We start from the raw sequence: 26,324 nt of genomic DNA, 5'->3' as shown, positions 1-26,324 counted from the left end.
AGAAAAGCGCGTATTGCGTGTGTGAGGTGATTTTGTAGAAAACAGAATTACCCTGCCCTGATAAAAACTTTCATACTTAACTTGCGTTGCTCTTTATTGACTAGTATTAAGGGACACTAATCGATGACAGGTCTTGGTGTTACGTTCGCCTGTAATGATGACTGTATGTATCACAGGATGTGACAAAGCTCTGGGTTTTGTTTGGATAGAGACGGAGTAACAGCCAGACTTCATAGCGTGGAGTCATCCAGCAGCCGGAAGTAGGTGGGATCTTACTTCAGTGAACTTCGAGAGCAAGAACAGAACAAGGGGAGTGGAGAGGATCGCCACCGACTTCCAGCAAATCTCTCCGAGGTGATCGTGGGCAGCTTCAGCGCAGCCCTGTTCTTAATCCATCATGTTCTTCACCCTGCTGAAAGTGACTGTGCTGCTGCTCGTTGTGGACGGCACATCAATTGCCCAGGCACCAGGTAAAGACTAGTAAATACTGTTTGGGGAATCAAGGGTTGTTGACTTGGACCAAACTCGCGCAGTTAATCAGTATGAACGACTCATCGCACCGAGTGTTCTGAAACGTGTAAGCAGTTTCACCAGGGAGTTTTTGGCTGGTGCTGTTTTGAGCAGGAGTGATGGATATATAGGACGTGCGGGGTGCGAGTATGCAGGAGAAATAGTAGGACACTGGTGCACACAGGGTGGAGTCTAAGCAGCTGATCCAAAAGCAAAATGCTGCAGATGCTGGAAATCTGAAATACAAACTGAAAATGGCAGCAGCTCAGGCAGCATCTGTGGAGAGGGAAACAGAGTTAAGGGTTCAAGTTGATGGCCCTTCGAAAGAGTAATCCAAACGTTAACTCTGCTTCTCTCTCCACAGGTGCTGCCTGACATGCTGAATATTTGCAGAATGTTCTGTTTTTATTAAAGGTTTGAACAACTGACCTTCCCACTGACCTATAACCATTAACTGAGCATATGGACCTGTAAGAAAATGGCCGTGGCTTACAAGTTAGCACAACCCATAATCTGTGGGTTCTGGTGGAATATAATAAAAGTGCCACTATATGATGGATTAACTGAGTAACATCAGTGCAATACTTTACACTTAGAACTCAATTGTACAGTTGTTACTATATGCTTTTGATTTTTAATCTCACTGACGTGCAAAATGAAAAGAAAACTAAATAAAGACGGTAGCACTTTTTATTATCTCAGAATATCCCTAGGCACTTTACAGCCAATAAAGTTCTTCAAAATTTAGTCACTCTTGTAATGTAGGATATATCAGTGAACAATTTCCAGTAGTGTAGCTCTGCAGAAGTAACTGAACAAGTTGCTGATAGCTCCTTTAGTGACTATGATAGATTTTTTTTGCCTCTGATCTTGTAAATAAATACAAATAACTATAATCTAATTAAATCTTTGTATTTTGTACAGATGTGCATACTTTTTAAAATATATTTTCAACCTGTAAAATTTATCAATTTGATTAATGATTTTTAAAAATTCTTTTGTGGGATGTGGGCATTGCTGGCAAGGCCTGCATTTGTTGCCCATCCCTAATTGTCTTTGAGCTGAGAGGTTTGCTAGGCCATTTCAGAGGGCAGTTGAGTCAACCACTTGCTGTAAGTCTGGAGCCAAATGTAGGTCTGACCAGGTAAGGACAGCAGATTTCCTTCCCCAAAGGACATTATTGAACTATATGGGTTTTTACAACAATCATTGGTAGTTGTCATGGTCACCATTGCTGAGACTAACTTTATATTCCAGATTTTTACTAATTGAATTTAAATTCCACCAGCTACCATGGTGGGGTTTTAAACCTTGCCCCAGAGCATTAGTCTGGGCCTCTGGATAATGAGTGCAGTGACATCATCATCATCCCACCCTATTTGCTCAATGAAACATTTAAATATATTTGCTGTGGGGTTGGGGCAGTATAGTTACTACCGTGGAAGGCTGACAAAGTACAGAAGACCATAACAAATCTGCAGAATAGACGTGTAATTAATTTCAATATAGTTAAGTGTGAGATTGTGCATTTTGGTAAGAGGAGCAACTGAAGCTCTTATTCCTTGGAAAATAAAAATTTGAATGTGGTAGAGGAGCAAAGGAAACTAAGGCAACAGATCTGCAAATGATTAAAAATAGGAATGAAGGTGAACAGAGCCTTAAGATTGCAAAAAAAGCACTGTGGTTCTTTTCTAAATGAATAGAATTCAAAAGCTGAGAGGTTACGTCAAACTTGCACGGAACCTTGGTTAGACCACATTTAGTTCTGGTCTCCATATTACAATAAAGATGTAAAGGCATTGGTGAAGGTGCAAAAAAGATGACACTGAAATTGAAAGGTTATAAGTGAAAGGAAAGGCTTAATAAGCTGGGTCTCTTTTATCTAGAAAAGGGAAGGCTGATTGCCACTCTGCTCCTTCTTTCTCACCTGGAAATCTTCTCAATCCCGTCTTGCCCAACTTTCCAACTGAGGCTGGTTGAGAACTGTATAGGGCAGTGTGCTCCTGAAGCCTTCAGTTGAGCACTGTAGAATCAGATGGAAGGAGGCCATGCCCCCTTTTTTACAGTACTGGCTGCCGTAAATCAGGTAAGTTTAAAGGTCTGGCCCCTTTCAAGCCAGGAAGAAGGTAGGTTTTTCAGGTAAGTGGTTAGAATTTGGATGAGGGAGGATATCCAGGCAGTTGGGAGGGTGGGGATCGGACAGCCAGGTAGAAGGGGCTGGGAGATCGGACAGTCGGGGGAAGATTAGACAGTCAGGGGGAGAATCGGGATGTTGGGCAATGGGAGGGTGGGATCAGACCGTCTGGGGGGTTGGGGGGAGTGGTCAGGCAGTCGGTGATGGGTTGGGCCTAGGGACAGGGGTGATGTCAGGGGTTTCTGGGGTTGGGGGGAGTCCCATGGGGGGGGTCGGTGTGTGTCATTACAATAGTGATCCAGAAGCTAGAAGTGGTTTTAACTCTGCTAACCTTTTCTGGGTAAGTGCTAACGTAACACAGTTGGAAGCATCTGAAGTTTGCGATTTAAATTGCATTTTTCAATGGTCCTTAATGGTCCGGGAAATTCTGGGGAGTGGGGTTCCCCAGCACATCCTTTGGAGTTGGCCCCAGTTACACTGCCCTGGAGCTCGGAAGTTATCACCCTATTTGTTAGCAGTAGCAATGAGCTTACTACCCTTAATTTTAAAATATACTTTCTTTGTTCTTTCAGTGAAATATTGAATTGCTGATCCCAAGGGCAAAGTGGTTGGCGCTGAAACTTGTGGAAGATGATAAATTTTACGCAAGTGTTTCTTGATGTCAAGGAATATGTAGCTCCTATATAATAATTTGGTTTATGGGAGTATAGTTAATTTGAATAGAGGAATCATATACTGTGGTGTTCAGGGCATGATTTCAAAATTTGCAGAAGATATGAAGATTTGAAACATTGTCACCTGTGACGTGGATAGTCTTGAACTTCAAAAGGACATAGACATGTTGATGGATTGGGCAGACAATTAGCCGCTGAAGTTCAATGCGGAGAAGTGTGAGGTGATTCATTTTGGCATGAAGAATATGGAGAGGCAGTGTAAAATAAATGGAGAAACTCTAAAATAGGCGCAGGAACAGCGGGACCTCAGTGTATATGTAAATAAGCTATTGAAGATGGCAGGGCATGTTGAGAGAGCAGTTAATAAAGCATATCCCAGAAGGAAAAATGATTCGGACCAATTTCCCAGTTTTTACTGCTGTTTTATTTTAAGGTATACGAGTCGAGTTCGGACCAGTATTCTTATTTCCTGGTTTTTACTGGTGATCTATTTTAAGTTATACAAGACCAGTTTGGACCAGTATTCTTATTTCCCAGTTTTTACTGTTTTTTACTTCTGGGATGGTATCTTAGGCTTTATTAATAGTGGTGTTGACTACAAGAGTAAGAAGGTCAAGTTGAACTTGTATAAGACACTAGTTTGGCCTCATCTGGAGTGCTGCACTCAGTTCTGGGCAGCATACTTGAAGAAGGATCTGAAGGCATTGGAGAGAGTTTTTTTTTATTAATTCACGGGATGTAGGCTTTGCTGGCTGGGCTAGTATTTATTGCCCATCCCTAGTTGTGCTTGAGAAGGTGGTGGTGAGCTGCTGTCTTGAACCACTGCAGTCCATGTGGTGTAGGTACACCCACAATGCTGTTGGGAAGAGAATTCCAGGATTTTGACCCAACAGTAGTGAAGGAACGGTGATATATTTCCAAGCCAGGACAGTGAGTAACTTGGAGGGGAACATCCAGGTAGTGCTGTTCCTATCTATCTGCTACTCTTGCCCTTCTAGATGGTAGTAGCCATGGGTTTGGAAGGTGCTGTCTAAGGAGCCTTGGTAAATTCGTGCAGTGCAGAGTACAGAGGAGATTCACAAGAATGATTCCCTGGATAAAGAACTGTAGACATGAGGATAGATTGGAGAGGTTGGGACTGTTTTCCTTGGAAAAAAGAAGACTGAAAAGAGACTTAATAGAGATATTCAAGATCCAGAGGGGCAAAAGTGATCTGAGGAAACTTTTTTCACCCAAAAGATGTTTGGTGTCTGGAACGAACTTCCTGAGAGGTAGTGGAGGCAGGCTGCATCGAGGTATTCAAAAGGGATTTGGATTGCTATCTGAAAAGAAAGAACATGTGAGGTTACGGGGATGAGACAGGGGAGTGGGACTAGGTGGAATGCTCTTTCAGAGAGCCATTGCAGACTCGATAGACTGAATGGCCACCTGCACTATAAAGATTTTGTGATTCTGTTGCAGGAATATTTCTTCCTGAGTTAACATTGCATCAATGCCTAGAAAGTAACCTTGAATTATTATAAAGAAGTCCAAGGAATAATGAGGTACAGCTGGTAAAAGCTAACATTTGCCTTGCATTTTTGGGTTATATATTATTCAGTTTAAAGGTATGCTGTCTTGGAAGATTTTAACATTTTCGGAAAACCCAAATGATTTTTTTTTGGCTGCTGTCGTTGCACTCTGAAAACAAGGATGAGAATCTAATGTTGGCCATTGCGGTGATGTAATTTTTCGCACAAACGTAAGAACAGGTAGAATAAATTTTTGCTTACAAAGGACTTTAATCATTTTCACAGATGTGTCAGGTATTTTCTTAGTGAAGCAGTGAAGGATTTGTATTCCGTTAAGCATTGCTACAGTCTTACATGCTGTACAGCAGCAATGCCATATTGATTGGAAAAAGGAATGGGATGGTTGATAAATTGAGTTATTCTAGTTTTTCCAACTATGAATCATACATGCTACATGCTGTAATCAACATACACAATCCATCTACATTTATTGAATGTCAACTATGCAAAATATGGGATTCACTGTGACCCACACTCTGTTCAGTTTGAGTAATTCAGAGAAGCAGGATGAATTCTGCCAATTTATGTCAGTTGGTTTTACGTAGACGAAGGGCTGGATGTTTGCCATCGAGGCAGGAAGTTTGAGTCGGGAAAGTTCCTGACTGGGAATACCTGTCTCCATAGAAATGGCCCCCGCTGAGACTCTTTTCGCACTGGGAAGGTGGGGGCAGGATTGAGTTGGGACCCCTGACCTCAGAAACAGTTAGATGTGGCCACAGAGGCGTGTGAGTGTTGAGGTTGGCTGGTTAGAAGGCTCGCCTTGGTTGTCTGGGTTGTATTAAAGGCTGTTAGGCCCTCAGGCCTCATACTTCCTCACCCACCCACTGACTTCTCATGTCCCCTCCAAACACCCTTTTCCATGCCTATTCACCTAGTATGCACTAGGTACAGAGCCAGCGAGCCATATTATAACAATGGTATCTCTTGAAATGCTGATGAAAAGAAAACATCAATTCAAAAATCTGCTTTGAAAAATACAGCTCTTCTTACCACCTTATAAGAGTGTCAGTCAGCCTCTGCAAAAATCTGGCCCTAAATCTCTGTAATCAGTTTTGCCAACTTAACAAACATACATGAGCATCTTAAATTCTGCTGTTATAATTTTGTACTTTAATGGAGAAGTGCATTGCAACAGTGGGCAGCGTTTCCCAGTCGATGAGTTGGGGGGGGGGTGGGGAACGCTTGCCGATGTATAAAATGACACAGGGTGACATCGGGCATGCGAACCAACGTCACCCTGCGTCATTTAGATTTTCAGTTCGGTTCACGTGCAGCTGCACACCCGCTGATCTGTCAACGGCCTATTAAGGCCATTAAAATAGTAATTAAAATGATTAATGGACCTGCCCATCCAACCTTAAGGTTGCCGGGCAGGCGAGGAGCCCAGGCGGCCTTCAGAAAAAGCATGAAACCTCATCCATGGGCGGGGAGGGATTTAAAATTTGTGTTACATTTTTAATAAAAGTAACTGACAGTGTCACATGAGTGGACATGTCAATAAAATTTTTCTTATCCTTTACTACCTTTTTAAAAGTAATTCTGATTTCCCTGAAGCAGCACTTTGCCTCCCGGCTCAGGAAATCTCTCCCCGCCTGCACACGCTTCCGGGTGGACATCATGTAAAATGGCGGCGCGCACCCGTCTGGGGGCACCGATCAGGAACCCGCCCACTCCCGCACAACCCCCCGGACAGGGGGAAGATGCTGCCCAGTGACTACACTTGAGAAATACTTCATTGGCTTTAAACGCTTTGGGATATCCTGAGATGATAAAAAATGCCGTATTTCTCAAGCTTTTCTCATTTCTTATTTAGATTTAGCACATCGGAGCTGATACAGGTGGAATCCAAGCACAAGAGATCTTAAATTAATATGCCTTTGTGATATTATTGCGTCATGTGTGAACATATTTTTAGAATACAAACAGTTGTAGTACATTCATTAGAATGTAAGACCACTGTTTAAAGTTGGACAATCAGGATTTCTGAATTCCATTATAATAGTGTGTCTTGCACTTTAGGGCATTTTTGAAGTTAGAAAATGACCTCCCTCCCTGCACTGAAATAAAAATATGGATAGGTTGTCACTAACCAATCAGAAAAAAGAAGAAAATTGGTAGTCATAAATATCAAATCATTTCTGGTCTTGAGACTCTTCTCTCAGTTGGTGACTTTTAAACTTAAGCAATTCATTATTTTCAAGATTAATTTTCTCTTTCCCTTAAAACTTAAATGGGTTTGTCTCCAACCTTACAGCAAGCAATTTCCAACCTTACATCAAGCCTACCAGAAGGTAGACAACTTTAACATTTGTTTAAGATGTGGAAAATTGCAGTGAATACAGTTACCTCTGAGTTGTTCTGAATTATTGGCTTGCTGCCTGTATTTCATTCAGAAAGTATAGAGAAACCTGGAAGAATGACTCATTTCATTTGTCATGTGACAAAGCTGAAGGACTTTCTGAATGTTCTACATCCCATAAACCTAGATTGACATGGTTGTGGTTTGTTGAATAGATATCTCCAGTATGATTTTATGATAGCTTAGCTGTTGATTAATACGCTGTTGACAGGTTTTGGTTATAATGAGTAAGTTGCAGAACTGAAAGCTTGCATTCTTTAAGAATGGGGGGAATCCCATATCTGATCATTTTTAATTTTTGTAACTGTGGTAAGTATATTAAGTGTATTAAACTGTGATATTCTTGTAAATAAATATATTTATCTTAGTCCTCACACTGTAACCCGAGACAGTTTATAGCAGCTCTCAAGGGAGCGTCACTGGTTTAAGGATACTTCAGTTGAGCTACTAATAATTTGATTGAGATAAGCCACACTTGGACTGTATTGCTCTCAGATTGACATTGAATTTAATGCTGCCTCCTCAATAGTTTAGGGAGATTTCTAGGGCCCAGCTCTCATCAATAGAGTAACATTAGAGTAGGCAGTGACGTAGTGGTATTGTCATTGGACTGGTAATCCAGAGACCCAGGGTTATGCTCCACCATGCCAGATGATGGAATTTGAATTCAGTAAATATCTGGATTTAAAAGTCTAATGATAGCCATGAAACCATAGGCAAATGTCATAAAAACCCATCTAGTTCACTAGTGTCCTTTAGGGAAGGAAATCTGCTGTCCTCGCCTGGTCTGGCCTACATGTGCCTCCAGACCCACAGAAATGTGTTTGACTCTTAAAAATGCCCTCTGAACAAGGGCAATAAACGCTGGCCTAGCCAGTGATGCCCTCATCACATGAACAAATTAAGTGTAAGATGCCTTTTTTTAACTCTGCAACTTGCTTTGATCTGGAATGCATTGCTTCTAATGATGCTGAAAGCAGATTCAGTAGTAACCTTCAAAAGGGAATTGGATAAATACTTGCAAAGGAAAAAATTAGGGCAATGGGGAAAGAGCAAGGGAGTGGGGCTAATTAGGATAGTTCGTTCAAAGGCCAACAAGGCATGATGGGCTGAATGGCATCCTTCTGTGGTGTATATTTCTATGATCTCAAAATGCTATCACCACTGTAATAAATATATGAATGCAAGCCATTCTCTTTAAAGGAAAGTCCACATTCTTTATCTTTGAACTGTAAAAAGAACTTTGTAAGTGTTTGCAATTTTAAAATAACTAAATTTTAAATTATTTTGAAATATTGTAACACGTTTGAAGTTGTCCAGATTTGTAGCCTGCAATTTAAAAGACAAGTTTGTACCTACAACTGTGTCAACATTGTGATCAGACATGGTAAAAACCTTTAGTGCTTCTTAAGTTTCCATATTCCAGCACTAAAAATGTGCAACACTTCATTTGTTGTATTTAAGCACATGCTTTCTGGTTGATTCAGCTGGTTAAGAGTTAAGCTCTATTTATACTGGCATTAATCTGGAAATAGGGAAAATAAATTGCACCATTTTGAAGTTGGTAGGCGTCTCAACAACAAGTTATTGCAGTAATAGCAGGCATCAGTTACCAGAATTGTGTGGGATCAGGTTAGACCTGATTTACAATGCCCATAATTGACAAAAATGGCATTTTCAGTGGTGGGAGGTTTTCTTCATGTTTTAGAAATCAAATCAAACACAAAAGAACGAAAACTCGAACAACATTTAACACATAATCTTAGGTGAAAAACATGACCAAATGGAACTTACACTTGAAATTAATATTCAATTTATTTAAGTCCAATAATAACACTGCCTTTTCCTGAAGCAGATCACATGCTCATGGATTTGCCGTATGGCCATGAAATATGCACACTTAAAGCTGATGGTGGGCGCTGCAAAGCTTTAAACAGAAGATTTTTCTACAACTTATTCACTCGAAAATGTGAAGAATTTATTTATGGGGGATGTGGTGGAAATGAAAACAACTTTGAAACCAAGAAAGAATGTCTGGCAAAGTGTAAAGTAAAGGGTAAGCTCATTAAACTTATAATTGTTCGAATATAACACACACTTCCTTGGAACTGGAAATAAAAAATAGATGGTCATCCACCACCTTCAACATTCACTCCCTCCGTCACCGATGTACAGTGGCAGCAGTGTGTACCATCTACAAGATGCACTGCAGCAACTCGCCAAGGCTCCTTCGACAGTACATTCCAAACCCGCAACCTCTACCACCTAGAAGGGCAAGAACAGCAGATGCATGGGAACACACCACCTGTAAGTTCCCCTCCAAGCCACACAACATCCTGATTTGGAATGATGTCATTCTTCCTTCATTGTTGCTGGGTCAAAATCCTGGAAATCTTTTCCTAATAGCACTATTGGTGGACCCGCACATGGACTGCAGCAGTTCAAGAAGGCAGCTCACCACCACCAAAGACAATTAGGGATGGTACTGATGGGCAATAAGTAATGGCCTAGCCAGCGATGCCCACGTCCCATGAATGAATAAAAAAGTATAAAATTTATTGGTCTGATTTTGCAGTCAGTGGTGAATGACAAGTGCCAGCTAGCTGTTTTGCTTGCCTGTAGACTTTCTCGGGGTTTTTACACTGTGAGTTTCTGTCAGGCAACCTTCCAAGAAGCACAGCACCCTCAGCAGGGCATCTGGGATCTGTGTGAACAGGGTAAACAACTGTGTATCTCAGACTGAAGAATATTAATGAGCCACAAAAAGACTGACCTTGATTAGAATATTGAATTCGATGCAAATATGATACTGAGAGCAAAATAAAGAGAAGGAAAGATTGGGTTAAAAGAGTGAGAGAATAGAGACAGAAAGAAAAACTTAGAGAAAAATCAACTTTTTAAAAAAAATCAGCAACAATAATTAAGAAACTAAGGATTGAAGCTCCACAGTGTAAGTTAATTTTAAGGAAGGTTGTTTGGCAATAATTAAAATTTAGCATGCTATTAAATGGATACTTACACTGAAATGGACATTTTCTGACATGTTTATTTCATATATATCAGGCAAGTCCTGCAACTTCACACCATTCAATGTATTCAGATGGTGAGTCAAAAGGTGAAATGCTACTTTCAGAATTTTCCAGAGGACCAGGGCATCTTGGACAGCAGCTTCCTGATTACTATGATTAACTGTGCATGTTGGTCACAGAATTTGCTGTCTGATTAGCTTCATCATCACTCCTATCACAACATCCAATCTATGATTTTGTGGTATGTGAGGAAGTATTAAGTAATGGGCCAGAGTTTTCTGTCAAAATAATGATGAAACTAAAGATACTCTCTGGTATTCATGTACAAATGATGCAACAACTTCAGATGAGTGGCAGATGTGCAGCTAAACACGTATATCCAAGGGTTGCTATCTAAATTGTGCCATTCCACCAATAGCTTTGCGAAAATGGCATCATGTTTGTCTGTCTCACCATTGACATTGGTTGTCTGACAGTATGAAGTTGCTGTATTTGAATGGTAGATACGAACTAAACTCACTACAGAGAACTATGTCGCATCCATTCTAATGTAAGTACCCTTTTAACAATGTGGTAAGTATTAATTACAACCTAACAGTCTCCCTGGCACTGAAAATTAACCAATACAAGTGTAGGGTCCCATTTTCTTCAGGTTTTAATTGTTGTTGGAGAGTTTAAAAAGATGAAATTTTCTTTTTTTTGTCTTTTCCTTCTTGTCCTTATTTTCCTCTTTCACTCCAATGTTTCTATCTATCTCTCTATTTTGTTTTCAGTACAGCTATCCCTTGTTTAGCACTCCTAAGAAATGGCATGCTAAGTAAAAATGTGCTAAATGAAAATCACTTTCCCATAAGAAAGCATGTAATAAGGATGGGTTACATTCCTGACTTGTAATTTTTTTATTAAAAACCTATTAGCTGCCAGGAACCTAACTGGCACAAAAAACCTCTTTCTCCTTACTGCTCTTACTATCTTACTATTCTTTCTACTTACCTCCCACTCTCTGCTTCCTGAGCTTCTGTTTGCTGCTTCGCGCCCCTCTCGCTTCATTCCCCTCACTCCCTCCTGTTCACCGCATCCCTCTCTCGGTGGCGAGAGAAGGGGCAGTGTCTTTAAAAAACAGACTGAGCATGCCCAGTTGTAACAGTAACAGCGCTAAGATGAAAATGGAGGCAGCACGATTTGGGTAAATTTGCAAACTGTTGTAAAATGAAAACATGCCATTTGAATGCACTTTAATCAGGGGATACCTGTATGTGATTTAATGTTGAATTCACCTTCTCTAACTTACACATCCTCCTCAGTCCTTGCACTGTTAGTTTCAGCATTCTTCAAACTGATGGTTAGGGGCATATACTGTTGCTTGTCCTAGTCAGTCAGCTCCCAGATACCCAGTTTCCCTCACTGCAATGTTATCAGCTCACACATTCAGAGACACACCACACAAGCTAGAAACCTAAACATGCAAGGGCAAGTCTGACTGACAGTGGATATTGTTAGATACCCTGCCGAAGTGAATTCTGGGCCAATATATCAGAAAAATGATTCTTTCTATGGAACACAGAAAATAGTCAATTATAACCCTAACTGCCTGTGGAAACCAGGCATAGGATGGTAGTTATCTACTTGGAACTCAGCTTTCCTACTTTCTCCAACATTAACTTGCAGGGCTTTGCAGTCAAGTGAGGCCCCACCAAAAGCCACAGCAGACTTATAAGTTTATGCCAATCAGGGCCCTGTTATGGAACCCTCATTCAATGGCATTTTATCATCTGCTTGAGCAAGGAAGTAGCTGCAGCCTTCCCACAAGGCTGAATCATGATGAGAGCTAGATAGAAGGGTGTGGAAGCCCTTTGGATGTCGGAAAATTTGGTTTGCTGGCCAAACAAGGAAAGTCTTGGCTTTCCTTCCCAAAGAATTCCCCCTTCCTTGGCTCATTGCCTGCAGATGCTTCATCCAGTCCTGTTTTCTTGGTAGCTTTTGTCAGTGGTGGTTTGTCATGGACTGGGCGAGGAGGCCAAGTCTACCTCAGCTGGAATGTGAATCAAGCCCTTGGTGTTATTCTGAACCATATATTAGCCATCTGGTCAACTGCGTGAACTGCCCCCGCACTCTGCAACTTGCTTCTGTCTGTCTTTCATTCGCCCTCATTCTGTGGGTTAGCCGCACAATGAACAATCTTTCTCCACTGATTTCTATATTCTGCTGCCCTCATTGCCTGTCCCATAGAGAGGTCAGTCCATCTTCTGATATTATTAATCCATGCCAATTTGGGTCTTCCTTATGTACATTTTCCAGGGCTAAAATTTCTAGTTCATTGGGCGGGCGCACACCCGACCTGATGCCATTGTGCATTCATGCAATATTTCGGTTGGTGGGTGAGCACCGGTGTCGGCAGCATGCCCGTTGACAATTTAAAGCCCTATTAAGCCGATGAAAAAGTCAATTAAAATAAATTTTTCACTGCCTGTCCAACCTCACAGTTGACGGGCAGACAAAAAGCTTTTGGAAACCTCATCCATGGGTGGGATGAGGTTTCCAAAAGCAGATAAAATTAAAATAAAAACTTGAATTTTTCATTAATAACATGTCCCTGCTCATGTGACAGAGTCACATGAGCGGGGACATGTTTTATAACATTTATGAAATACTTCATTTAAAAAAAACTCTGTTCATCTCCCTGAGGCAGCTCTGTGCCTCAGGGAGATTTGCAAATGATGCTCACGCACATGTGCGAAGTTTGCGTTCGCCCCGCATGCACTCCCCCTCACCCACACAGGCAGGGCTGAGCGCTGAATCTCGTGTTTCACGCTGGGCGGACTTTAATTGGCCCACCAGCGTGAAATCACCTTCCGGCCTTGATCGCAGGCAGCAGTCGACTTCCCAACCACCCCTGTCCGCACCTGCCGAGCCGCCTGACATGGGTAAAATCCTGCCCCTAGTGTTTTTCCTTGCATTACCTTTTTTTCCCAAATGCTCCACTCCTGCTTGCATCACATGTCCAAATATATGTGAGCTTTCTTGATATTACTGCCTCAAACAAGTTCTGCTTAACACCAGCTTTCTTGAGCAGTCACTCATTTGCCTGTTTGACCGTCCGTGATGCACAGAACATCTGTCTGAGTCCTTTGATTTCAAATGCTCATATTCAAGCCTTGTCACCCTTCCTGATGGTCCAGCTTTCACAGCCATATGTTGTCACCAGCCAGACAAGGGCTTTCAGAAGATGAATTTTTGTTATAATATCGATGCTGTGGCTACTTCTATACTTGCATCAGCAAAATATACTTTTGCATATATTCTCTTAGTATTTTCAAGAGCAGAAGACCTAGGAAATGGACTGGAAGTTAAACATTAAATATTGCCATTGGGTTATCGACAAAAGCATTATTGATGTTAGCCAATCCAGCATTTACAATATTGATGGTAAAAACCAAACCACAGATATCATGTTCAGCCCATCTTAAATCCATTAATGTCACAATAGAGCAGCTGTCTATCTCTCAAATTGCTTCTTTTAGCTGGATGCAAGACAACTTGTCCTCGCTTCATTGCAGACAACAGTTTTGGGGACTCATTACTAAATATGTCAGATGTTTCCTGCCTTACATGACTAACCCATCAGTCAAGTGTAGCAGTTACACCAAGGCATTTGGAATCATTGTATGAAATTAAAAAGCCCAATTTTTCCAATTTATTATTTTGGACTTCAGATGTTTCTGGTCACATACCACATGACATTGAGATATATAAACATACTACAATGATTGAAATTTGTTTTTAAGTAAAGAGGCCATTCAGCTTATCACCATAGGGAAATTGTCACTAATCTTTTTTTCTTTCTTTGGATTAGCTCATGTTATACACACTTTGCTTGAAATCTTGTCATACTTGTAAGGTTTTCTTTGCCTGAAAGCATTTTTGTTTGACTGAACAGTTTTGAGTCATTTACAAATATTACTGATCATTTCAGGCTAGCAATACCCTTCCTGGAGAAGCAGCAGCTGCTAACTTGTTTCTGCTGACCATTTTCTTTCTCCCTGCTAACAGACATTATTGAATCAGGACAATAACGTTGGAAGTTATAGTGTGGGGCATGTGAATAACATGAGAGGCTGAATCAACGTAAACTCTGGAACCCATGGCAACAAGTTCAGGAACTGAAAATTCTTCTTTTGTTTCATGAGTTTGGTAGAGCAAAACAATTTGATTTGTGACACAATGACTAAACTTTTCAACTGCATGGCTTAAATTTTGGCAACCAAAATACATTGCAGCTGTAAGCCTGAAAGAGAAGCCAATAACTTTACATAGATAACACAGAGCAGCGTGCACAAACTAATAACTAGCTGGGTTTATTGCATACTTTTAGGGTATCTTTCTCAAACCCAAAAGATAACTTTTGAATATATATGTATGAATATTATCCTCTAAAATGATGTGAACGCTTTTGAGCTAGCAGTTATAAATAATTTTCCTCTTCCTTGCCTTATTAATTTTGTTACACTGACATTATTTGTCAGGGGAAATAATTCGCTGAATATGGGGAGCACTGATTTGCAAAGATTGAAACCATGCACCATACTTATTGAAATAAGACCACATGAATATTAATAGTTAATTATTTTCTCACCCAAGTATTCAGTATTATCCAGTTCATGTTACATTATGATTTCATGTTTCAATCAGCAGTTCTCTTTTTCCCCAATGTATACATACCTCGAATTTTGACCATAGTTTAGAGTTGATGTAAAAAGACAGGCTTTGTCAAGAGCAGCCATTCACTACCATTCAGATACAAAAGAAAGATTCATCATGGTTAGAAAGTTGCAGGAATAAAAATATGCCTGGATTGTTTTCAGGTCCAGTCTAGGCGCTGCATGACCAGTTTGTGTGCCCAAAACACAAGGTACAAGGGCCAAGAGAAACTCAAGCCTAGCTGCTGGCACTAGGCACACCTCCTCAATCCATTTGCTCCAGTGGGAAATGTCAACTTAGTGCAGTCTGCCTTAGCAGCAGTGGTTCTCCGGTAAGCTCCAGGTGAGAGGATTGAAAGAGACTCTGGGATGAGGGGTGGCGGAGGAGGGCTTGGTTTTGACATCTGTTGTGTCAAGGGAATGGTTCTACTCCTCTTTGCTCCATAGGAAAGAATTTTGTCAACAGAATGTTTGACATTTTCCTGATCTTGGTGGCTGCAGAGGTCACTGAAGAATCCTGAGTGAGGCAGATCTAACATTTGTCCTTATCATTGACTAATTTTGAACATCGGTCTTTTAGCAGGCATCGGTCTCCCTGTTAACATATATTCAAAGAATATCAGTGGGATTTTCCGCATCTGCCCGCCACTGCGATCTTCTGGCCCCATCGCAAGTCAATGGACTTCTGGCTGGGGCGCCGCCTCACCCACGACAGGGCCGGAAAATCCCGGCCTATGTAACTAATGTAACTCCTTCAAAAAGGGAGGGAGACAGAAAGCAGGAAACTGTAGGTCAGTTAGCTTAACATCTGTCAAAGGGAAATGTTAGAAGCTATTATTAAAGACATTATAATAGGACAGTCAGATAAATTCAAGGGAATCAGGCAGAGTCAACAAGGCTTTTTGAAAGGGAAATATGTTTAACCAATTTATTGGAGTCCTTTGAAGAAGTAACAAGTGCTGTGGATAATGGGAAACCGGTGTATGTACTGTACTTAGATTTTCAGAAGGCATTTGATAATGTGCCTCATCAAAGCTTATTGCAGAAAATAATAGCTCATGGTATAGGGGCTAACATTGTGGGCATGGATGGAAGATTGGCTAGCTAACAGGAAATAGAGAGTTGGCATAAATGGCTTATTTTCTGGTTGGCAGGATGTGATGAGTGGTGTACCATACGGACCAATGCTGGGGCCTCAATTCTTTACAATTTATATAAATGATTTGGATGAAGGGACAGATGAAATGGTTGCTAAGTTTGCTGATGAAGATAGGTAGGAAAGTAAGTTGTGAAGAGGACATAAGGAGACAACGAAAGGATATATATAGGTTAGGTGAGTGGGCAAATATCTGACGAATGGAGGAGAATGAAAGAAAATGTGAGGTTGCCCATTTTGGCAGGATAAATAAAAGAAGAGGCATATTATCTAAACGGTGAGAGATTGCAGAGCTCTGAGATGCAGAGGAATCTGGGCGTCCTAGTTCATGAATTGCAAAAAGTTACTATGCAGCTGCAGAAAGTAATTAGCAAAGCTAATAGAATATTATTATTTATTGCAAGGGGAATACAAGAGTAGGCAGGTTAATGCTTATTTTACAGGGCATTGGTGAGACCACATCTGGAGTACTGTGTATAGTATTGGTCTCCTTATTTAAGGAAAGATATAAATGCATTAGAAGCAGTTCAAAGGTTTACTAAATTAATACCTGGAATTCGTGGGTTGTCCTATGAGGAAATGCTGTACAGGCTAGGCTTGTATCCACTGGAGTTTAGAAAAGTGTGAGGTGACTTGATTGAAACAAATATGATCCTGAAGGAACTTGCCAGGGTGAATGTGGAAAGGATGTTTCCTGTTGTGGGCAAATCTAGAACTCAAATTCACTGTTTCAAAATATGGAGTCACCCATTTAGGACAGAGTTGAGGATTTTTTTTCTCAGAGGGTTGTGAGACTTTGGGATTCCCGTCCTCAAAAGGCGGCTGAGGCTGAGTCCTTGAATAAGGCAGAGGTAGATAGATTCTTGATAAGCTAGGGGGTGAAAGGTTATCGGGAGTAGGCAGGAAGGTGAAGTTAAAATCAGATTAGCCATGATCTTATGGAATGGCGGAGCAGACTTGAGGGACCTTTGGCCTACTCCTGCTCCTAATTCGTATGTTTGTAACTGACGCTGTATGTAATGCTGGCAGGGCGCTGGTCTAATTTAAAACAGCAGGCAGTACAAAGTAGGTGTGCTGCCTGTGATAAAGGCAATGGACATGGGTTAATTGCACATCATGATCCTGGCAGTCACTTTGGTGGGGTGGGTGGGGGGTGGATGGGGGGGTGGGCTATCAAATTTAGTCCCCATTGACTTCTAAGTAGTTTATATTTGAATTGCTATCCAGATTCCTACATTGTCCATTAGACTAACTCCCTGTACAAAACCAAAGCTGTAGTGAGTGCTCCCTCTAATTATTGACAAAAGCTGATCCTAGAGCACTGAGGCCAATCTGCACAGTGTACTTTTCACTGAGTTAGTAGCTAGCCAACGCTGCTTCATTGAAATCTCAAAATCATTTATACTATTCATCAAGGGCTGTACATTATTGAGAGCATAAATTCAGCTTGCATTACTGATATAGCGGTTGCGATGTAACTTAAAAACTAATAAATATGTCACTGACTATATGGCTAAACAATAGAGCTAAAAAGACTCTAAGATCCATCATGCTTCAGTCATAAAATTTGAACATATGTATCATGTGAAATTTTAACTGGGCTTGTACTAACAAATTCAAACTGATTTCTATTAGCTATTGTTTGTTCAATGGCCCTTCCATTATAGATACAAATTAGATATTTTCTCCGGTTCAGGGGTACTGATCACTTCCATTGATCGGACCAATCTTTAACTCTATCTAGCCACTGCAAATAGGACAGTAGCTGCATTTCCTCAAGGCTTCTACTGATTGCTGCCATAACTACAGTGGGAAAATTGGCAGAAAGCCCATTTACATGGCATAAATGGGGTCTCTGATTATCTTATATTGAAATTACAATGTGTTCTGTGGATGATCCCCTAGGAATTCCTGGCAATGGAATTTCATAACTTCCTGTAGAACTGTGGAAAAGTTGCACAGCTAAAGATGAAACACGGGTCAGGGGAGGTGATGCAGATGATAGTTAATTCCAGTGTTCATGTTGCAACTGCAATGCCTGTATGGAACTGAAGTAATGCCACTTGGAACAGGTAGGATGAAAAGCAAATTATTGGCTTAGACAGTGTTCCCAGACATTTAGTTATTGCTGTCATATGTGTCAGCTGTGGTTCAGTGGTCTCTGACCAAGAAGCTTGTGGGTTCAAGTCCCACCCCAGATACTTGACTACAAAATGTAGGTTGATTGTCCAAGCATTACTCAAGGAATGCTGCACTGCCAGAGGTGCTCTTTTCAGAAAAGACATTAAACTGCACTCCCGTAGTTTCTTTTAGTTTAGTTACAGTGCCTTTTCATTTTTATTATTGCTATGGCTACAGTTTTATCAATTTAAACTTGAATTGTATGAAGTATAATTTGTTGGACAAACTTCAGCAGACACAGGAACACAAGTAAAAAATATTTTTGTTGACTTTCATGCATAGTTAGAAAACACTTTGCTAATTGTTTCCTTGTTAGTTGAATGATATCATTACACTGACATTAATTTTCTTGGGAATATGCTGAGTACTGAAGCAATGAGAATGAATAAGTTGAAATCATTCACTGGGTTGGTTAAGATTATGCCACGTACAGATTCATTGTTAATTCTCATTATCACCCAAGTATTCATAATTACTCCAGTAGCTTTCCATTCACTGAATTGATTTTTTTTAAAAATTGACACTTCACATTACACCTATGCATTTGGTGCTGGACTAGACTTGTTATTAAAGACAGGCTGAGTCAAAAGTGACATGGCCTGCTCTTTAGACATGAGTTAACTGCCCTTCCTGATTTCCTAATGGTTACTGGTAAAGGCATCGATCGCTGGTTTGTGTTGAGTCTCTAATGATTTAGTGACTAAAACCATTATGGTACATACGAACATCTCTAATTCTTTCCTGATGCAGATTCCATTTGCTCGGATTCTTGCTCAATATCTAAAAGTGCAATGGAACACAGCCTTAAGATCCTAGGAACATTCACTCTCAGCTTTTGGTCTATGTAACCCTTGTAGGCATGGTACCTGAAGTGAGAGAGAACCACTGTGGCAGATTTGTTTTGTTTTGTCTTCTTTATAACAGGAAGTAAGTAAGTGAGAACCAGCATAGCAAATCATGCTGTTTATAAGGCCAGAATCTTCAGCTTGCTGATTGAGGGTGGGGCCCGCTCGCCGATGTGTAAAATGATGTGTCCTGAAGTCACTGCGCGTCATTCCGATTTTCAGTTTAGCGGGCGCGCACCGGAGTTGTCTGCGCACCCGCCGATCTGTCAAAGACCTATTAAAGGCCATTTAAAAACTAACTAAATCACTTAACATAGTTGCCCTTCCAACCTTAAGAGCCCCGGCGACCTTCACATTTTTCATGAAACCTCATCCCCGGGCAGGATGAAGTTTCATGAATAATTTATAAGTGAAACGAAGATTTTCATTAAAATTCATGGACATGTGTCAGCTCATGTGACACTTTCACATGAGAGGACATGTCCTAATTTTTTTTTCTCTTTATTAAAATGTTTGAAACTGAAACTGATCTCAGGGAGATTTCTGCACTCTTTCTGCGTGAAATAGTGCAGGCCCTGACCCACCTGCACAGGGAGTGCTCAGTGCTTCCAGGTATGCATCACACTGGCCGGGCCTTAATTGGCCCACCCACATAAAATGGCAGCGCACAGCCAATTGGCTGTGCACCTGCCCACTCCCGCCCAACCCCCCGACAGAGAGAAAATTCTCCCCTAAGTCTCCACAATAACAATAATGGCAATTATTTATATAGCAACTTTAATGCACTAAAATGCCTCAAGGCACTTCATAGGAGCCTTATAAAGCAAAATTTGACACCGAGCTACATAAGGAAATACTAGGGCTGATGACTAAAAGCTTGGGCAAACAGATAACTTTAATGAGTGTCTCAAAGGAAGAAAGAGATAGACAGGCTTAGGAAGGGAATTTTTTAGGCCCTCGACAGCTAAAGGCAGCAATAGAACAATTAAAATTGTGGCTGCTCAAGTAGCCAGAATTAGAGGAGTGCAGTATATATCTCAGGAGGTTGTGGTGCTAGAGGAGATTACAGAAATAAGGCAGGGGAGAGGCCATGGAGGGACCTGAAAACAAGGATGACAATTTTAAAATTGACTCCTGGTCAAGCATTGTCTCAGTGTAGATCAGCAAGCACAGGGGTGGTGGATGAATGGGACTTAGTGTGAGCTAGGACTTAGGAAGCAGAATTTTGGATGACCTCAAGTTTAGAGATATCAAAAGCATGGATCAGGGTTTCAGCTGCAGATGGCTGAGGCAGAAGCAGAGGCAGGTAATGTTATGGAAGTAGAAATAGGCTATTTTAGGGATGGAACAGACATGTGGTTGGAAGCTTATCTCAGGATCAAGTATGGCACTAAGGTTACAGATAGTCTGGTTGAGCCTCTGTTGTTAGGGTTTGCATTTTGTGATGGGGCTGAAGACAATAGTTTGGTCTTCCTAACATTGAATTGGAGGAAATTTTTGCTCGTCCAATGCTGGATGTTAGATAAGCAACCTGATCATTTAGTAAAAGTGGAGGAGTTGAGAGAGGTGTCGGTGAACTTAGTGTACATGTTGAAATTAATGCTGTGTTTTTGGATGATGTTGCCAAAGTAGGTGAGAAATAGGAGGGGGGCAGGTGGAGTGGGGGTGATCAAGGATAAATCCTTGTGAGACACCAGAGACAAAAGTGCCTGAGCAGAAAGAGAAGCCATTGCAAGTGATACCCTGACTTCGATTAGATAGATGAGAATGGAACCAGGTGGGTGCAGTCCCTCTAAGGCCAGAGTGGGTGCTGGAGGGAGGTGTGCTCTCAGCAGCTCTCCTCCTGCCACTGGGAGCCTGAGGCAACTCCAACAGGGTTTGCTTTTTGGGCTGCCCACATGGCAACTGCTCTACCCGCTACTAGTTGAATACCAGCAGCAGCGGATGAGGCCCTTAAAAGGGCATTAATTGCCCACGTAAATGTTTCAGTTGGCATCTGGGCAGGAAGGTCATCCATCAGCCTTCCCACACAGGACTTAATTGGGGCGGAAGCGAGAAGGTGATGGTGTCCCCATTTGTCACCCTACCACCCGATTGAATGTCTTCTGCCTCCAAACTCACCTCGGGGGAGGCTATTTATATTCGCCCAATATTCCAGGAAAAGATTAACAGTCAGCTGGACAAGTGTAGATTAATTAAGGAAAGCCAGCATGGATTTGTTAAGGGAAAATTGTATTTAACTAACTTGGTTGAGTTTTTTGATGAGATAACTGAGACAGTTGATGAGAGTAATGTGGTTGATGTGTGTATGGACTTCTCAAAGGCATTTGATAAAGTGCTACATTATCGACATGGCAGCAAAATTTAAGTTCATGGAATAAAACGGACAGAGGCAGCATGGATAGAAGTTGGATGAGTGACTGGAAGCAGAGAGTAGTGGTGAACTGTTGTTTTTCAGACTGGAGGAAAGTATACAGCGAGAGTCCCCAGAGGTTGGTATGAGGACCACTGCCTTTATATATATGTTAATGATCTAGATTTTGGTGTCTCTTTATCCAGGTACCATGATCTGAGAGGGCATTGAGCTCCATGTTAATCTTGCTCTGGAGGCATGCACCTTCTTTGTTGGGGGCACATTCATCCAGTTTGCGAGGCTACCTTGATCTCTTTTGCCATTAAGCTTTCCCATCAGCATCAGACTTCCTAAATCATGATTTCTTATTATATGCCCAAGAACTTCCTGATCTTGGTCTGCAGAGTTCTTTTGGTCCCAGGTTTTACTAGCACTTGTTCATTGGTAATGTAACTTGTCCAAGATATCTTCATTATTCATCTCACTAACCACAGCTCTGCAACTTCAATTCTTCTCTGCATTGCTTCACTGATCATCCAACACTCAATTCCCTATGTCAGAACTGGTGTGATGTAGCATTGCAGGATTCTTAACTTTGTTTTCATGGCTAATTTTGAGTTGATCACAATCTTTTCTATTTTTGGAAATGCATTTTGGCCATTCCAACCCTTCGTCTTATTTCTTGGTCACATTTTCCATCCGATGTTAACATACTTTCTAGGTAATTTCAAAATTTGCAGATGACACACAATTTTTATGTATTGGGAACTGTGAGGAGGATTCTGATAGACTTCACACAGACATTGACAGGTTAGTTGAATGGGCAGATAGATGGCAGGTGCACTTTAATGCAGAGAAATATGAAGTGATACATTTTGATAGGTAGCACGAGGAGAGATAATATAAACTAGAGGATGGACAGTGTAGGTGGAGAGAAACTGCCCATTGGCAAAACCAGAGGAGACCAATATAAGGTGAATGGTAAAAGAACCAATCTATAGATTCAATATAATTGATTACTTGTAACATACATGAAAGCATGATGACAAATGCAGAAGCTTTTATCCCATGACTGGCGGTCATGCCTCATGCTTTCTAATGCTGCCCATATCCAAATGCAGAAACACCTGAGCAATATTCAGGCTTAGACTCTTAAGTAGAAAGTAACATTTGTGTGATGTAAGTACTGGGTAGTGACCATCTCCACCAAGAGAGAATTTAGCCATCTCCGCATGACATTCAAGGGTATTACCATTGCCGAATCCCCACCCATTAACGCCCCGGGAGTTACCATTGACTAGAAAAGTAACTGGATCATCCATATAAATACTGTCACTACAAGAAACCTTTAAGATCCTGAGGGGTCTTGACAGAGTGGATGAGTAGAGGATGCTTCCTCTTGTGGGAGAATCTAAAACTAAGGGTCACCGTTTAAAAATAAGGGGTTGTTTATTTAAAACAGAGATGAGGAAAAACATTTTCTTTTAGAGGGTCATGAGCCTTTGGCGCTCTTTTCCTCAAAAGGTGGTGGATGCAGAGTTTTTGAATATTTTTAAGGCAGAGCTAGATAGATTTTTGATAAAAAAGGGAGTGATAGGTTATTGGGGATAAGCGGGAGATGACAATCAGATCAGCCATTATCTTATTGGTAGAGCAGGTTTGAGGGGCTGAGTGACCTACTCCTGTTCTATGTTCATATGTTTCTATGTATGTAGGTCAGAGGCTGGGAATTCCTTGACAAGTAACTCACGTCCCGACTCCCAGAGGCTGTCCACTATCGACAATGCATAAGTCAGGAGTGTGATGAAATACTCTTCGCTTGTCTGGATAATTGCAGCTCCAACAACATTCAAGAAGCTTGACAAAACAGCCCACTTGATCACCACTCCATCCACCACTTTAAATATTCACTCCCTCCACCACCAGCGCACAGTGACAGCAGTGTGTACAATGCAGCAACTTGCCAAGCCTCCTTCAACAGCATTATCCAAAACTGTGACCTGTACCACCTTGAAGGACCAGGGCAGCAGATCCATTTGGAGCACCACCACCTGGAAGTACCCCTTCAAATCACACACCATCCTGACTTGGAACTATATTTCCATTTCTTCCCTGTCACTGGATCCTGGAACCCCCTTCCTAACAACACTGTGGGTGTACCTACACCACATGGACTGCAGCGGTTCAAGAAGGCAGCTCAGCAGCACCTTCTCAAGGGCAGTTAGGGATGGGCAATAAATGCTGGCCCAGCCAGCGAAGCCCAGATCCCATGAAAGAATGAAAAAAACCCTCTGTCTCTCCATCTCCCTGCCGTCTTTTAAGGCCCTTCTTAGATCCCATTTGTTCAAATAATCTTTAGGTCCATTTTTCTCCCTTATCCCTGTGTCAAGTGCCTCAGGTTGTTTCTTGCTATGTGGAATGTGCTCTATAAATGCAAGTTGTTGCTGTGGTCTCAAGTGATCTCTTGACACAAAAACATTTTAAAAGTGTACACAGGAAACCTCTTATGGGACAGTAATGTTAACTTGTCTTTTTTGTATTTAAACAGCATGTATTTTGGCAAATGCGATTAATTTTTTTTTATTTAACTGAGAAACCTATGCCTGTCTGCAGTGGATAATCTGAATGTGAACTGTGATGTGTCCGCATTTACGCTTCCTTTTATTTGTTCTTGGGATATGTGTATTGCTGCAAGGCCAGCATTTATTGCCCATCCCTAGTTGCCCTTGAGAAGTTGGTGGTGATCCACTTTCTCAAACGACTACAGTCAATGTGGTGTAGGTACACCCACAGGGCTGTTAGAAATGAGTTTCTGGATTTTAACTCGGTGACAGTGAAAGAGCAACAATATATTTCTAAGTCAGGATGGTGTGTGACTTGGAGGGAACTTGCAGGTGGTGGTGTTCTGGTATATCTGCTGCCCTTGTCTAAAGCAGTTAACTTGGCTAAAGGTTTAATTGCTATGAAGATACTCAAATTGAATAGTGCATAGCTCCAGCTGGATTATGTCCCTTACTGTTGGTTGCTACTGTGCAGTTGAGTGTAAACACAATACTAGAAAACTTTGAAACTTTTGTTTTGCAATATTAATGATACAAAAATATACACATTTAACAGATCGAAGAAACCCTTGCCGTATGGTTGCTGATAGTGGACCTTGTCGAGGCCTTTTTTATCGGTATTTCTATAACAAGCTCACAAAACAGTGTGAGGAGTTTATTTATGGGGGATGCCTTGGAAACTTGAACAACTTTAGAACTGCGAAGGACTGTCAAAATGTGTGCCACAAAACAAAAGGTAAGTGAGTTTATCCTGAATCATTTCACTCCAAGTTTTTCCTCTTCTGGTGATTGAGATACTCAAAAATATTAAAGCTTAGACAGATATGAGATAATACATCAAATAAACATTCCTGAAATATTTTATATTTATATTTTTTGTTTGGATGGTAGGAAAGAAAGAACTTGCATTTATAAAGCACCTTTCATTACCTCAGAACATTCAAAAGCGCTTTCCAGTTAATTGAACAATTACTGTTAAAATGTAAGAACAGTGGCAGCCAATTTACGCACAGCATTGCCCCAATGAGATAAATGGCCAGATAATCTGCTATAAATATAACTATGAATTTAACCAAACCATGTCTGAGTAGAAATTGCAACTGCTTTTCTTAGGACAGACTCCATGATTGGGTGCCTCAACTTTGCCAACCAGAAATGCTGATCTCTCATACTAATTATGCATTGCAGGTGAAACAAAAGTAGTTGCGTCAGAATGCAGATTTATTGCCCCAATTTGAACTTGGGGCAGGGAATGGGCAGCAGGGACTGAGGCAGAAGGCAAGCTGCCCTGTCCACAGTAAAACAAGGCCTGGGCAATTTTAACTGCTGCCCACCCAAAACTTATGGGAAGCGTCAGCTGGCCAGTGGGCAGGAGTGCAATGTTGATGTGAGAGAAGCCTATTGCTGGGCATGAAAGGAATTGTCCCTGACACTCAAGTTAAGTTTCTGGGAGGAGGTTTCAGAGGCTTTGCGATTGGGATGAGTGCAATACCCTGCCTCACTTGCACCCTAAGTTGTTGAGGAAATCAGGAAATCTCCCTCTTTCCTTGAAAACCTACCAGAGTAAGTAGTAAAAAAGCAAAATACTGTGGATGCTGGAAATCTGAAATCAAAACGGAAAATGCTGGAAAAACTCAGCAGGTCTGACAGCATCTGTGGAGAGAGAAACAGAGTTAATGTTTTGAGTCCGTATTACTCTTCTTCAGAGTGTTTTCTGTTTTTATTTTAGAGAAAGTTACAGCATTGGAGGAAGTCTGTTCACCAACATTTGTATATAAGACAAAGGGAGAGTAAAATACACAGTACACAATAAATACCTCGCCATAAGAGAAAACAGGACCAGACACAATTAGCTGCAATGACATTATACACAATTACAGAACTGCTCTTTTCTTTGTAAAAATATGACTAAGTATTTTGTAAACAGTTTCTATTAGTGATAGCATCCACTTGAAAACAGTAATGTGAGTCAGAGCCAACCTAACAATTATGCTCCTGTCTTTCACAATATTGAGATTTTGGTGGGGCTCAAAACATCTCCAAAGCAAATGTTTTAAAGAAGCCAACTAAATTTTGTGCCAAGAACTTTGAAGTCAAGAACAAAGAATGTGCATTTCAAAAATTGAAAATGGTACTTCTCTTTGTCATTCATAATTATCTTGTATTATGGAGTTGAAAGATATGAGAGGTTATGTAGCACCTTCTTTCCCTCCTGTGCCTAGTGGCACATAAGGCAGACAAAGCGTGTGCTTAT

The 26,324-nt window shown here is 41.1% G+C and overlaps 1 protein-coding gene across 2 annotated transcripts in view; it reads left to right on the top strand.

The window, feature by feature from the left end:
- The first annotated feature begins 242 nt into the window (after positions 1-242).
- Positions 243-26,324, top strand: part of tfpia (tissue factor pathway inhibitor a) — a 40,403-nt gene continuing 14,321 nt past the window's right edge. The window contains exons 1-3 of one of the 2 annotated variants that reach the window (XM_041200142.1): positions 243-470; positions 9,104-9,304; positions 24,627-24,806. In XM_041200142.1, the coding sequence (XP_041056076.1) occupies positions 398-470; positions 9,104-9,304; positions 24,627-24,806 (454 nt within the window). In that variant the 5' untranslated portion in view covers positions 243-397. Of the gene's footprint in view, positions 471-9,100; positions 9,305-24,626; positions 24,807-26,324 lie in introns of both variants that reach the window. The other variant, XM_041200141.1, reaches the window with a different exon arrangement.

The sequence above is a fragment of the Carcharodon carcharias genome, chromosome 12 (genome assembly GCF_017639515.1).
Source record: "Carcharodon carcharias isolate sCarCar2 chromosome 12, sCarCar2.pri, whole genome shotgun sequence".
Classification (NCBI taxonomy): Eukaryota; Metazoa; Chordata; class Chondrichthyes; order Lamniformes; family Lamnidae; genus Carcharodon; species Carcharodon carcharias.
The sequence above is the reverse complement of the archived record's forward strand: the minus strand, read 5'-3'. Positions and strand labels throughout refer to the sequence as shown.